At 34.6% G+C, this 16,177-nt stretch overlaps 1 protein-coding gene across 2 annotated transcripts in view; it reads right to left on the reverse strand.

Annotated features, from left to right (window-relative positions):
• Nucleotides 1-16,177, reverse strand: part of LOC149422999 (uncharacterized) — a 259,856-nt gene that overhangs the window by 203,506 nt on the left and 40,173 nt on the right. For both annotated transcript variants that reach the window (XM_089632415.1, XM_089632416.1), the window contains exon 3: nucleotides 2,733-2,856. In XM_089632415.1, coding sequence (XP_089488541.1) covers nucleotides 2,733-2,856 — 124 coding nt within the window. The remainder of the gene's footprint in view (nucleotides 1-2,732; nucleotides 2,857-16,177) is intronic.

Here is a 16,177-nt window from a genome sequence, read left to right on the forward strand (position 1 = left end):
TAAAACTACTCATCTGTGTATTGGATACTAGCAACTTTACACCAAAAATGTACCGACGCACAGTGGGCTGAAAATCGCCTTTCATAGACATAGAGACTTGAATTTTCAAGGGTATTTTTTTGGCTAGAAATGGATTCTGCTGATCATTAGTATGCTTTAGAATTTCGTACGAAGCAATTGCGTGTACAAATGAAGGAGTTATCATTTTTTTAAGAAAAATTTGTATGGCACTGACTTGAATGAGGCTATCTCTGGAATCATAAGGTTGGCCATTCTATCCTTAAACACAGATATACTACTATTTATTTGTATTTTTTTGACATACTTCGTATTGTGGCGCAATTTGCGATTTTTTTTTTTAAATCCTCAAGTTGAAAAAAAAGCTTTTTTATGTTGATGATTCATTTTAATGCTTCAGCCCACTGTGCGACGTACCTCTTCTACCTTGATAATATCCAAACTGCTCGTGATACTAGATCCAAAAGGCATCTTTTAGCCAATTAAATTTTAAATACTTTGCGACAAAACTTTCACTTCCACTGGCCATTGATTAGACAGAACACAAATTATTCTCAATATAAATTAGACACAAAGTCTTGGATCATCAGCCAAGACAGTTCAAACAAAAACGATCTTATAAAAACCTGTATGTGTATGTGTTTCCAATGGTTCGATGCTGTTTGTCTTTTATTTTTAATGTCATATGATGTTGTTATTTTTAATGTACAAACGTTGTGTTGGTATTTTTGTTATAAACTGCGCCTGCACTCAACACAGGATTTCCTAATGAGACAGGCATAGTACAACTACCTATGTAATATAATAAATATAGTTGTTTAAAAAAAAAGGATAAACATTTATATATAAATAATATATCAGGTTGTTCTGGGCTGCAGCCTGCAGGGAAAATATAGCGATGATAGCCAACCCCCGATCGGATAGATAATAGATAGACCAGAACAAGAATAAGAAGCAGCGTATTGAAAGGGTTCCATAATTACTCTTACAAAAATAAGATTCTTTTTGACTTTAAAAATATAAACCAAATATTTTGAGCCCTAAAAGATCATGAAAGTTTGAAAAAATAGTCACGTTACGGCTCCAATTGATAAACACATCACACCCCCTTTTGAATCTATTAATCTACTAAGTATAAATAAGGTTTCCACAATGGCAATAAACAGATATAAAAAGTAAACTTTGTACACGAATAAATCACAAAGGAACAGAATATAGCATTGAAGGGATTTTAAATACGAATTCATTTGAGGTTTGTTAGTAAAATCAACCGAGCAAATGAATTGTATCAAAAGTCCCTCTTACGTATTTACATACCAAAGTTGCCAAGTGCTTCAGCAGATTTCTTAAGCCTTAACAACTACAAAAGGCAACTGGGTTTCCTCTTTTAGCGTACTTCAAGGATTTGAAGGATGCGGAGATGTAGGCATGCGTTACAAAAGCACACTCGACGAGGTTTTCGTTCTCAGAACACCATTTGGCGGTCTTAAAGCCTAGTTAATTTGGAATGAACGGTTTCGTTATTCGAACATCACACGTGCGAATGGTCTGAATCCTCAGGCTCAGGATCAATCCTTTTATTCGGCAGTTCGAGCCGTCTCCGTATTTATAAAAGGCTATTCAGAACCAGAATACGCGAGGTCATTCGTATATTGACTTGTAATTTTGTATGCATCTGTGTTCTCGACACAAAGGAAGAATGATTCCATTGAAAACAAAACTGCCACCTGGATTTGGACGCTGTTTTGTTTAGTGAAGTCAGAAAAAGATTATTTTAGGTATGAGCATGGAAACAAGCCTTTTCGCATAAAGCCCTTAGTTCGATACATTGCATTGTATCGTAGGTAGTGCATTTATTGATAACACGTTGATACGATATCGGTAAGGATTTCTGTTATTTTATGCGGTAAAATTGACCGGATGCAGTAGAATTGAGATCTTTCAGGCGTGTAAATGGTAAAACAATGAACGACTGTATTTTGCGTGAGACGTAAGCGTAATGATTAATGATGAACAAGAAATAATATGAGGACGATGCATCGATTGGATGTTTAGATAACATGGACATGTAAATCGAGTGGACCGAGAAAAGAGTATCAAGAAAAGATGACGAGTGAGTGAAAGAAAGAAGCAGCCAAGGACTGATGACCCCACAAGAAGATATGACTCGATCAATCGAAACAAGTACTCGATTCAGGTTATGTCAACAGTGAGAATAATAGAATACGTGGCGTTCATACTATGTGTCGATCCACACCTGTTTGAAAATTGGGTGCCGATTAGTTAGTAAAATTAGGATGCATAATTCTCCTAAGGTTAAAATAGTATTGATAATGTGGAGCACAACAGGTAAAATTACTATTACATTTGTGAAAATTCTGTTGATACGACGAAACAGAGAAAAACGAAAGAAGTACAAGGTCAAACATGATATGATGTTTTCTACATTTCTTGATTGATTGATGGTCGGACATGTAACTTTTTCATACCGAGTGAGGTTTTTGAGGAGGGAGATAGCACCGTTGTAATAGCTTTCTCATAAACGACGTGTGTAACAGAAAAATGTATAATGGATGGAATGGAGAAAAAGGTTATATACAGGGGTAAGACCACAATTATAATGAAACGCATGTTTCTTAAGATCCACATGGCTTTGTTCTAAGAGGAAATTAAGGTCATTGGGATGTTATTATAGTATATAGGGTGGAACTGACCTTGGGATCGAAGTTGAAGGTCACCTCCGGCTTCAGCGGGCAGTCCAGGCCACACTTGCACGTGCCTGCACTTTGCAAGTATTGCCGCACGTGCTCCATAGAGCACAGGACTTCTCCGCTGGGACTGAAACATAAAATACGTATAAATAAAACTATGCCTGATTTATGATGGACAGGATGTGTTATACAAAGTGCCAGAAAATATGTTTACTGCTTGATAGATCCGTTGTAACATCTCCCCTTATTAAATACGCAGGTAAGAGAAACTGAAAAAACAAAGGAGTTCACAGTGGCAGGTCCATTATTACTTGTTTTATATGTTTTTTGTAGGGCAGGCACGGTGCTGTTTTCACCTAGAAATCTTGTAAAAATCGTGTTAGGTGTACTATTATTGTTTATTACTGATAACTTGCACGTTCTTTTGATTAACATTACTCTGATTGTAAACGAATTCGAAGAAAGTCAAAATACTAATACACATAAATAAAAGTAACCATAACCATACACAATATTTCAGATTGAAACCGATTAGAATAAAACCGAGCTTTCTTAGAGGATTTTATTAACGTTTTAGATTGACAGACTTTAGAAAAATTACTACTACTAATGGTAAGGAACGTTGAAGATTTACAGTTTTTTTACAAATTCTCCAACAAAATACACATAGGGACATATTTGTTACATACACAATAAGGTTTATCGAAAAAACTATTTTTGGTATTTCAAAGTTGGTAAAAAGTTGTTTCTACGTACCCACATATACGACAAAAATTGGCTCGATTGAAATACATGTAAATCTCCCGCAAGAGGTCAATTTTTTTTTCTTTTAATCATGTCAAGACAAAAAAATTGTCAAATATAGTATTGTTAGTCACTTGAAAATAAAAAAAAAGTTTTAGACTCTGTTTGATTGGTCGTTCTCTGCAAAATTGACTCTAAATTAGGAAATAAGGTAAATTTGTTAAAATTACTCAATTTTAGGCGAAGTGCGGGATTAGATATATTTTTGATAAACTTTTGCACCCCATTGGTTAAATTTTTCAACTTCTTAAGAAAATTATAAACTTCAGGCATCATGCGGGAGACGTTTTTATACTGGGTTATTTTCTTTTAGGTATGAAATTTTGAATTTCAAAAAAAACTTTTATCGATAGGCAATACCGTAATACACAATATCTTTGCAAAGGACTTTTGTAACAAAACTAACATTTTATGCTCATCGCCAACAAATAATATTATATTTCGTTAGAAAATGGCTTTCAAATTACCGGCATAAGTTTTTTAGTATGTAGATAATTTATCTGAATATAATAATGTGTCACATTGAATACAATGTCACATTCATAAACTGCATTGCATGTATGATTTTCAATTGTTTTGATTACATGGTTGTCGCAATTAGTAATAATAAATACGTCATTAGTTCATAGATACAAATTATTACAGTAAAATAGATTAGGATTTCAAAGGATTTCGAGGAGTAAGCATAATACACGGTAATAATGGCTTATTGGATTTGCATGGATAATATTTATTTTGTCAATATTTAAAGTCTAAATCACTCCTACCATATTATATTATATTAATACTATCAGATTCTACATTACAATGTATATCTAAACGCCCTCGAGGCATTTTCTCAAAAAAAATACTATAAAAAGCGACACGACAATCAAATTGTAATGAATTGAAATGGTTTATACATATTATACATTATGTTACATAAATTCATTTGTATTTTTTCAACTGTTAGTGAGTACTTGGTGGAATTTCATCGCAATGGGTATAATACATTATGTTGTATGGGTTTTAGATACTCTCAGTATTGCCCAGGCGAAAGAGCTTCATTCAGAATCGAAACGTTGCTTGCGAATAGTCGTCACCAAGACTTGTTCAAGATACCGCATGGCAGAACAGATGTTCCAGCACAGCATTGCATGACAAAAGGAATGATGTTATTGAATGAAAGTTCCAAAACAGTAGATATAATATTTAATATTACTTTTTTGTCATATCTTCCCAAATATTAGAAATATTTAAAAACAATCTTGTACAGTAAATGGATGATTAATCTGTTCAATAATTTAAATAAAGTAAAATATTTATATTTATTTAAGTTAAGCAGGGTTGCCAAATCAATAGAAGTTTCTACAAATTGCGGGGAATTTCTAAGATTTTTCAAGAATTGGTATTTTGCGGTGAGAAACTTTTTGGGGGAAAATGCGGGGATTCTGGGTATTTCTTGATTATCCAACAATATTGAAAAATAATTGTGAGAATGTAGTGTAAGAAAAAAAACTGAAAATGACTAAATAGTAAAAAAAAAATACTTATTTCAATAGAATTTTGTTTCATTTTGGAGGTAAAGGAACTGGTGGGGAATATGAACAATTATTGTGGGATCTTTAAAACATATGTATTGGCAACCCTGCTCGTAAGATGGATATATATGTACTATGTATGATGACTATGATAAACATATTATACTTGTGTACATATTTAACGACTGAGAGTACCGCCTGACTCACGCTCAAGAACCGCCCGGCGAAGACCTCATAACTCAGGCAATATTATCAGTCTTTTCTTGTCACGAATCACTATACGCTCAACATGTAAGATACATCATGGCCATTGACTATGCGCTATGCAGAGCGAGAATAACACAGGCTCACGTTTGCATCGGGACCGAGGGTACCTACTACAAGGAATACCAGGGAAGATAATGTATCTGATGTCTGCCATCGAAGTGACATAATGTATCTGATGTCTGCCATCGAAGTGACATAATGTATCTGATGTCTGCCATCGAAGTGACATAATGTATCTGATGTCTGCCATCGAAGTGACATAATGTATGAATAAAGCTCAGGGGTTCGTATTAAATTATAACGAGTACAATAAAAAGAAAAATTAATTTTAGTAAGAATAAATGTAGGTATGTATTTCTGATCGAACAGGTTTACGATTGCCTACCCTATTTGTATTACAGTATAGATTAATACTTAAGGCGATGCACTATGTCGTGTAATATTTTAAATCGAGCCGCTATCAATAACACCCCTTAGGTAAATGGCGATAAGGTTTAAATTCCTGATTAACACCATCCGCCTGTTTTGATTTATCCAAGAAAAAAACATGGCTAAAAAGTGCCTTTTATTTTTTTTGTGGATGTTCAGGCATAAATATTTTTTTTTTTTTCGATCATTATATAAATAACTTAATTTGCCACATTATAAAATAAAATCATAACCGAAAATGGGTTCGTAAGTAGGAGATTTTGAACTTTAAAGCAGTTTTCATAGGCCTTATACATTATTTTTTTCTGGGCTTATTAAAAGACTTATCTAAAAACTACTCGATTATTTCAAAGGCCAAGATGTATTCTACTCGCAGTATTTAATTAAAGCATCTGAAACATTTCTAGGCGACCAAATTTTCAAACCAAAAACACATGATTTTGCATTACTACGTATGGCATCGCCTTGTATCTGTTTGACCGGTATCTATTTAAATTAAAAATGGGGAACTGGCGTCAATGATCCTTTCGGCACCGGTACACAGATGCCAAATGAAATCGGATAATTTTAACGACTCGATCATGTGTTCACCGTCGTACAACATCAACATCTAAAAGACCTAACTCCTCCTAACTAACTTAATTTCTTCCTCTGCTTAGAAAACTCTCCCTACAGCATACCCAAATGTGACTTATATCCTTAGGGAAACCACAAGACAAGATAAATGAAATAATAAATAATTACATCACAGCATTAAATACCAATAAACCGATAAATCTCGTTCGTTTACTGTTCCAAAGGGGAGTGATTATCGTTTAGTTTTTAGTGCCTTTTTGAAGTTGGTGCACACAGCGCTGTTCACACGCGCGATCAGGCACTAAATTCCTGACTCCTTTCTTCTGCGAGATGGCCAGAGCGCCGCTGTTGAACGGTGACCAGTGATTCGTATTCTGAATACTCATACTGTGTTTACCCGGCACCTTTTGTATGAAGATTGCTGCCGATTCGTATTGCACGCAAGCTGTGATCGTAGGGAGTGTTGGAACAAAGAGGTGGAACGATATAAATGATTGAAGAGTAAAAAAAAAGATATGCAAACTAAATTAATATGGAAAGTTTCATCATATAATTTTTTTACTCAACATGATTTTTTCCGATGTTATATAAAATATGAACTATCATTCTAGAACTGATAAAAATACAAAATACGAAAAAATTCTCGATGATAATAGAGTTGAAAACCTAACTTCAGACAAGCCCAAAGCAAAAATAATATAATATTTTTATTAATTTGCAGAAGTTTTAAATTTCTGTTTTATATTCTTTATTCCTTGACAGTTTGTTCAAGGATCTGTAAATATAACAAATTTAATCTAAGTACCTATATAAAATCTAATCTTTAGATAGGCGACACATTACGCTATACGCATCATGGCTTGGCTTATTTCAGCATATCGCTCGCTATACACTAGCAATGGGAATGTATGGCGAGCGATATGCTTAAATAAGCAAAGCCATGAAAATACAGTGCGCTTATAGCGTGGTCTGTCACAGTTTATGTGTGTCTTCTATTTTATTATTTGAATTTTATTAATATAGCTTCAATATTTAATAAGTAACGGCTTTAAAAGCGTATAGTTAATTTATAACTTTATAAAACACCCTCGAGGTGATATTTCAAAAAGAAGTGTTATTGTTTTCTTGAGGTGTCAAGAAGCTTTAACATGTAAATTAAGCAATTTATTGCCGTCCGAAAGTTTATGGTTCAATCAAATATCCTGTTTACAACAAGTCCGTAACAATAATTATATTATCTATCAGCACATTAGCACTTTGAAAGTAATAATTATTTATGTTCAATTAGATTGTACTGGCGAGAGTTCTACAATATCAGAAAACGTGTAATTGGTCGTACATACACAGCAATAGCTTGGAATCATGTAAGGCTGTGATAAATTTAATCGTTATTAGAGCGTCTGACAAGTTTCCGTGTAGGAACATTTAATACTGAATGTTAGTTCAATTAACGGTTCGAAGCGTATCTCGGGCAGGTCGGTGGCAACAGAACTGGCTACTTTCTAAAAGATCGAACGCCATTCTCCCGTTGGAGGTACACACATTTTAATGACATTCACGATTTCTCCGATTTATTACTCGTCGCATTTCGATGCACGACATGCTGGTTCAGTCAGTTGAGTTGACGCAGAGTTCGTTCGCGCCGGGCGCTTTCCCAACCAGCGGAGCAACCAACAAACCAACCAACGGTACAGACAGCCTCTCTCCCGACCGACCACTCGACTCCTCTACTCTGCTGAATGTCGGGGGTCGACGGAATGTTTTATCATCGCTTTATCATGAGCTACTCTCCTACGTGATCATTTACCACTGGGGATATCTTACGTAATATTCCATACTTGCAACACAAGAAAATAATAAAAATTATTTAATAAAAAAAATTACGGAAATCGAATAATAAAACAGGTGTGAGAATTTACAAGACGAAAAAGAAATTATATTTTTAAATTCAAATGTGACAATACGACCGTAAACATTTATTCTTCTAGATAGGTACCTACCATGATTAACCTGCATTCAAAAATTTTGATGTAAAATAATTGGTTACTTTTCAATTTTTAATATATAGTTTAATCTTTATTTTATAGTTTAATCGTATTTAAAATAGAGTTTAATATTTATATTTAATTCTATTATGGTAAATATACATATTTTTTTGACATTACATAATATAATACAGTTTTTAATTATATAATATAATATAAGTATTTGATGTACCCCCATAAATAAGCAAGGCTTGTGTGTATGGGGGGTGTTGTTATTTTGGTTTAAATTTGATATGATTCAGTTCAAGTGTTCGGAATACTTTTTAAGGTGGCTTTTGAATTCGTTTATATTTACATTCATGTTTCTAATTTTTTCTGGTAATGAATTAAAAAATTTAACTCCGAGATATTCATGGTTGAACTGTCCTATTGTTTTTTACATTTAGGAGTAGGAAGTATTGACGTTAATATTTATAATGTATATTTTTTTCATAAAATGTTCTTTTCCCTTGTGTTTTATTATTTGTTTATACAAAATATTATTTTCCTGGTTCTTCCATCATATCTAAATCATATACGACTATCATAATACGAACTTGAATAAAGCATAATATGGTAGTTGAAAAAATTACAAAAATTGTTATTTGTAAAATTATTTTTTTAAAAACATTGGTGAAATAGGACAAGAGGGTAAAAGTAAAAACAGATATAATAAGAATAGTCGGTAGGTATGTGGATGAAAAAGTAAAAGTAAGAAGGAGTAATCACAAGTCGATTAAGGTAAATGCCAACGATGAATAAACACCGGAAGCCGTACAGGGTAGCAGGGATAGGTTTCATAATAAGACACCCGAATGAAGTAATAATTAATCTCCCCTTCAAAACAAACCAATCCAATAAGCTCTATAAGGTTAAGTACATTAACACCCTACGCGGAAACCAGTGAATCCAGTACCTTAGAAAGGTGGGTGCGAATTCAGTCGAAAAATTAAGAGCACAAGAAAATCTGGCCAAACCTTAGGCTAGCATTACACTTGTAAGTTTTTTCGTAAATTTACGACTTCTAGCCAATGGGCGTATTGGATTTTAAAAATGCAATATGCCCATTGGCTAGAAGTCGTAAATTTACGAAAAAACTTACAAGTGTAATGCTAGCCTTAGAAAGATTCAGCGCATTACCGATCTACTGAATCTATTCGAACTATAGAACAAAGAAGAAAACTAGAAGTACCTTAAATACAAACTTGAATGGAAACAAATTTGTCACTGACTTAGTACATTTTGGTCCCAGACCATTTAGCACGATTTCTCTCTTCAACTTGCCTGAAATTATTTATCGCCATCCCAATTGAATTTCGTAATCATGGTCAAACACAGTTTCGTATGGAAATATAGGCCCAAATTGGGCACGCCCACAAGGCGCTTCTTGTGTTATTCTGTATTATATGATTCGAACCTTAGAAAGGTGGTTACGTAGGTGCGAATGAATTCAGTCGTTTCCTCAAAAGCACTGGTAAATCTGATAAAACCTTAGAAAAGTTAAGCGCATTACCACTCTACTAATCCAGAGACCAGTGAATCTATTCGAACCATAGAAATGTCGTTACGTAGGTACGAATGAATTCAGTCGTTTCCTCAAGAGCACTGGTAAATCTGGTCAAACCTCAGAAAGCAGCAATCTAAATCAAACATGTACGAAGGCGGCTAAGGAGTGGACGGCGGTATGTCTCACTCGTGCCAGGAGTGAAGAGTTAGTACTTACATGCACGATGCGGCCTGAGAGGCCTAGCTGTAAATTAATTCCGGTATATATTCGAGAGGCGGCCGGCCGGACAGCGGGATTACTAATGGAATTAGCAGCGTTTGACGCGGATTCAATTAAACGCTCCGCCGACCGGCGACTAGACTATGATAGGCCCCCGGAGGAAGTGAGAGGAGAGGTGCCGATCCCGGGATGGGAACTGGGAACCTTGTCCTCCGTGGCCCGGATTACACTGCGCACAAGCCACACTTATACACGCGGCGATGAAAGGGAATTCCATTAAGAACCCTTAGTTAATACCACCAACAGATATTTGCTTATTTACTTTCACTTTAGAATCAAGTTGTATATTAAATAGATCCGCTTCTAATGGTGTTTTTATACGATCCTTTTTTTATACCGATCCCCATATGGAAACTATATCGGGATCCGTATGTATTTATACCAACTTACTTTAGAGACAAAATATATTACAATAAAGACTTCAACATATACCATACAAGTCAGAAAGAAAACATTGTCATTTGAACAAAACAAAAACACACAATTGTTTACTAATAAAGGCATCCAAATGTATGGCTTGGTTCCAGTGAAATTAAAAATGTACCTAGATAAAGCTTATTTAAAGAAAATATTTAAATTATTTATGTAATTATTAGTAATAAGCAAAGGGTAGATAATCTTTTTAAATGTGCCTATGTTTATATTAGAACACACGAAGTGGATCTATATTAAGTTTAATAAATTAAAAATATGGCCAATCTTTGCTTTAGGCGATCACTATTTTCATACTTACGATTTCATTATATAGATAGTTGTCATTAAAAAGAAGTAAAAATATGGAACAGAACTAAATCGTCAAAAAAATGGCAGCACCTTGAACGTAACCATAGATCACATGAAAGCATTATCTGTCATTTGTCTGTTGCCTCTGTCAACAAAACATAAAAAATACCCGTGAAATTCAAAGCTGAAAGGAAATAAATGTTCAAAATCAGCAATAAATACATTATTTTTATATGTATTATTCCTCTTGTCAATATTTTAATAAAACAAAATAAGCTTGCAACATATATGTAGTTCCACATTATAGTTACGCAAAAGAATGGCAGACAACAGATGTCAAATAATTTCCGCCATCTTAAATCAGTACGAATAAGTCCTTTTTTTATCCCGAATCCATATGAAAAAACAACCCGTACGAAAACTGGAGGAAAAAAGGCATCGTGTAAAACATCCATTAGAATTGGATCTATAATAAGGGCGGGTTTCCTTGATCACTTCTCAAGATGCACTGAAAGATAATAAAATGCATTTACTCGACACCGAGTACTAGTAAATAAGCACTATGTATTTATTTACTAGTCACCGAATTGCTTGCGATAATGTAAGCGGTCACCGAAACAGTTTTTGGATGAAAAAAAAGCGAAAATTTAATTTATTATTCATCTTAGATTAGATCTTGGGGATTTGATAACTTGATAAGTTAATGTCAAATCATATTCATCTGGTGATTAAATACATATTGTAAGTCAACTTTATTTAAAGTCGCATATGGTTGTAAGCAAATTAAAACTAGCAATAATGTACAAGTAAAGTAATATAAAGAAACAATGTTCACACAAAAACATTTTATTACAAGCACTTACGAATGGGTGCAAAATTTGTCCTTTTAACCAAATTATAGCACGTAAATCAAATCACTTAAATGGGCAAAACCACTTAACGTACTGCCGTTAATAATACATGTCCGTGTACCAAAAAGGGAATTGATTAAAAACCAAAACAAAAATATAGCAAAAACCTCGCATAATGAAGTGGGGAAGTGATATCGGGTGTGTAGCGAACGTTTTCACCCTATGTGCTGTACCGAATGTACATATATAAAAAATCTCTTTCCTAGGGATGCGCAACCCGTGGTCCAACATCATGTTTACTGTGACCAACTTTTTGAAGTAAAACTTGAATACCAAACGTGATATTATAATATGTAGGTATATGGTAAGGTCACGTGATGAAATTATATAGGCGTGATTTTCACGTACCAATATTACTCTGCCAGAGTTACGCACGGACGAAATTACACATGGAGAGAATTACACTTACTTAAATTACACATACCTGAATTAATTATTAATTTAAATTTTAGAGTGTTTAAGTGTGTTAAAAAACGAAGGAAAGAAGAGAGTTGGAATAAAGAATGTTTATCATAATATTATTTTAAATAACTACAGAACAAAACATATTTTAACACATCCATTATTCACTTTCCTTAAATATTTCATATTAGGTGAAATTTAAAGGTTCTTGGATCGGTGGTATTTCCCATAAGTATAGGTGGTAGCTACAGTCGTTCAGTAACATTGTTTTAAATATTATATCTACTTATATGTGAAAAAAAATAATTACGCAATATTAGTACACCACCGAAACAGGATTTGCTAAAATGTGTAAAAAATGTATTCTTGTCAGGAGAATATAAGGGCCGGGATACATACGCGAGCCGAACTGCCCAACAACTTACGTGGAAAGGAACAGTGCAACCGCAAATGACGCAAGATGCCATTTGCACTTGCTCCATTCCTTTCCCTGTAATTCGAGGCACGGATTGCAAATGAATACTTGCCATAAGAGATGGAGGATGATGCTCTTGAAAGACAGGGTCAAAGGAATCAAATGTTTAATCGGGTCATGTCAAAAGTCGAATTAACAGAAGATGATGTTTGTGTGTGCTAATATGGAGATGAGTGGCGGTCCTCTCTGCCATTTGGCCGCAAATGAAACCGTTTTAACGCGGTCAAATTTCAAACATATATTTTATTATGAAACGTCAAACTAATGGTTAGTCGGTGAAAATTTTGAAAAATGATTCTGGAAATACTTAATGGAAAATAATAGTAATAAAAAAGGTTGTGAATCACTGTACAGAGTCTATCCCATTGTGCGCATAGATTGGGCCGATACATTCAAAATAAAAAGGCGACCAAGCGCCGAAACGGGACAAACACAGGGGGACAGGGGTGCATAGCGAGCTTGGGGTAAGACCGTGATAAAACCTATAAATAACGTAGATTTCGGCGAAAGGCGAATAATACGGTAATATGGTCGCTTCGCCTGACAGTGCGCGGATTTGGCGGTCGGTCTGCGGGAACTGGTTTATTATTGCGAACAAACACTTGTTCCGTGCGGCGTGTTATGCGTTTTTAAATATGGCTCGGCGGGCGCGGGCGGCGGGTGGAAATATTTCCAGCAGCGAAAACAGTAACAATGCTATGAGATGAAGGATTTTAAAAAGGGTATTTGCAGACCAATGGAGACTGGTGGCTTTTTAATTAACTGTGTAAAAACGTAACGGCTCCGATAACTCTTCATTACCACAAAAGGTTTTAGTGTTTCTTATTGAACAACTATCTGACGTGTTGCTACCCGGCGTTGCTCAACTTTTCTCTACTTTCAAAAAATATACTATCCATGTATTATATACATATATAAACCTTCCGGAAGAAATTATCTAAATGATAGTTTATTTTGCCGTAATTCAGTGTCTAACTTCCGTATAATATAGAGTGCTGGGGTTCCTGCCTGAAGACTGTAATAGAACAACTTAATATTTCCAAAAACTGATTCTGAAAAAGTTATGTACAAGAAAAAAATTAGATATCCTATACAGTTACTTTATAAGGAATGTAATATAATGAATTCAAAACAACTATTTATCACAAAAACACTGTGCAGATTTTTTAACAATATAAGTTCTGCGAAAAGAAGGCAGCAAATTCGCACTACAAGAATTGGCTCTGGTCTGAACTTTATGACAATTCACCCTAAATCCTCATTTGGACATTATTTGTACGAGGCTCCTCTTCTATTTAATAGCCTCTCAGATCACATTAAGTCGTCAAATTCCTTGTGTACATTTAAAAAGAATGTTAAATTATTTGTGCTATCCGAGGATTTCCAACATACTCGCATTCTTTCATCTTTGTCCTTTTAAATTGTGGCATAATATGTTGAGTATATAATTTATTTCATCCTTTTCCTTTATATAGTGTAATTTTTTTTTCACTCTTTCTTTCTTCTTTCCTTTTTAAAATAATAGTTGTTAAATTTATTCTCTCAATTAAATATCAATGTATTTCATGGTCACCCTATATGTTTACTTCATTATACTGTAATGAATTGATTGGAATTAGATTAATAGGTACCATGCAGGTACACAATTCGTATAAACGTTAATGCACATTGTTCTCTTAATATATAATCTTTGTGCTATTTTTAATTTTATTATTTTCTTAAAATTATAAACCTTAACACAGCGGCTTGTCCTAGTGAGGTTAACAATTCTAAATAATAAAAGATACAATGTAAAGAAACAATAAATAAATAGATAGTGAAAACCCTATCAAACTCCGTTGCATAGTTTAGAAGAACTAAGCGCACAAAAAGACTGACGCGAATAGTAACTTTGTTTTATACTATTTAGAGATTGATAAATGTTACAATTAGGCTTCTTGCCTTATTTTTTGACAGGTAAAAAAAACATTGAAAAAGTTGCGTTATCCTATAATTTCCAAAAAGAAAAAGCTAGGCGAATATATTTATTTTAATCGTGTTTATAATATTACAACATAACGGATTATATAAGATTGCCTAATTGGTTATAAAAATACTCTAGATACATTTAGTATGTAGCGTAAACTCATTGAAGGTTTCAAGAAATGGTCATCTACCGTAAGTTAGCAGGTCGCTCTTTAGATGGGTCAATTCTGACACAGATTTGAAGTGAAGTTTTGAATTTTTAGACTCACTCGACAATACAATAAGTTGTGGCGACGTCCCCGGGTGTGAAACTTCGGCACAAATAGGCTTATTTGTGCAAGATTGATGGCAAATTAAGGCGGTTGATTAAATTAAAAAATATATTTTATCAAAGTAAAACATTGACGCGATTCTCGTGTGTTATTTGACGTACCTAAAATAAAATGAGATGGATATAAATATGGATACGTTCCACGGAGTCGTAAAAAATGATTGATTGATGATTTTCATGATGCCAGAGCTCGCCTTTCAAGAGTTTTTGATGATTTCTATCGGTGATAGTAAAATGTGGGTAAAGTTATTTCTATTTTCGCTGCGTAACTCTGGGTTGAGAACCAAGGAGTTTACCACTCTGCCACGTAGGTTATCGTTCATGTTCATTACTATATGTAACGTATTACTGTTAATCACGTTGGCTCTGAAAGAACACATAATATAACAGTATAATATAATATAACATCTTAATTTCTTTTCCGTAATTCGTAGCTCGGCTCGCGATTCGGTTTGCCAATGTATCCGCACCATAATCGTCTATGAGCAAAATCATATCGTCTACGTGCGAGTTAAATTAGTTAAGGTTTTCAGTTGGTCTTAACGTGATACAAAGCTTTATCTGTCCAAATGACAGCTCCCTGACCTCCCCGTAATGGTTCTACAACTAATCGGGTAGTCCGGGGCAAGAGAGGCCACCAATTTGTCATTGGAAGATCGGAATTCGGCGATGCATTTCGCCGGCGGGCGCGCCGAACAATGTCGTCTGTGGCCGGGCCCAGACGCTAATTGGCGGATTAATCTGTCCCGGCCGCACGGAGCACGGGGGTACTGACGACATTGTCAGTGCCTTTATGTGTCCGACAAACGGCACGGAATCTAATCACGACTGTTTTGATCTTAATATTAAGTCCTAATGCCAATAAAATACCAAAGTACATAACATTGGCTTAAAGGTACTGATGTGAGACGTTCAGAATTAGTTAAGGTACGCGCTACGCCGGATAGCAACTCACAACAAAGCGAGATTCAACAGAAGAGGTGAGGACTTGGTTTTGGTTGAATTGAAAATATTAGTTTATTCTTGTGAATAAGACTGGCTTAAAGACACCAATGCACATATACCTACCTGTGCGAGATAATACGCAGAGTGCAGATACAGCCACGAATTTTAAAGTCACCGTCTTGCCCATCTTCGTTCGACTTCCTTCAGCCATACAACATCGTCCGAAATTAGAAATGACGTAGTTCTACTGGCTCCCACTAGTTGAAACTCTCGTAAGAGGGTCGCTTAGA

Source organism: Hesperophylax consimilis, chromosome 6 (genome assembly GCF_061612785.1).
Source record: "Hesperophylax consimilis isolate HC1 chromosome 6, BYU_Hcon_1.0, whole genome shotgun sequence".
NCBI lineage: Eukaryota > Metazoa > Arthropoda > Insecta > Trichoptera > Limnephilidae > Hesperophylax > Hesperophylax consimilis.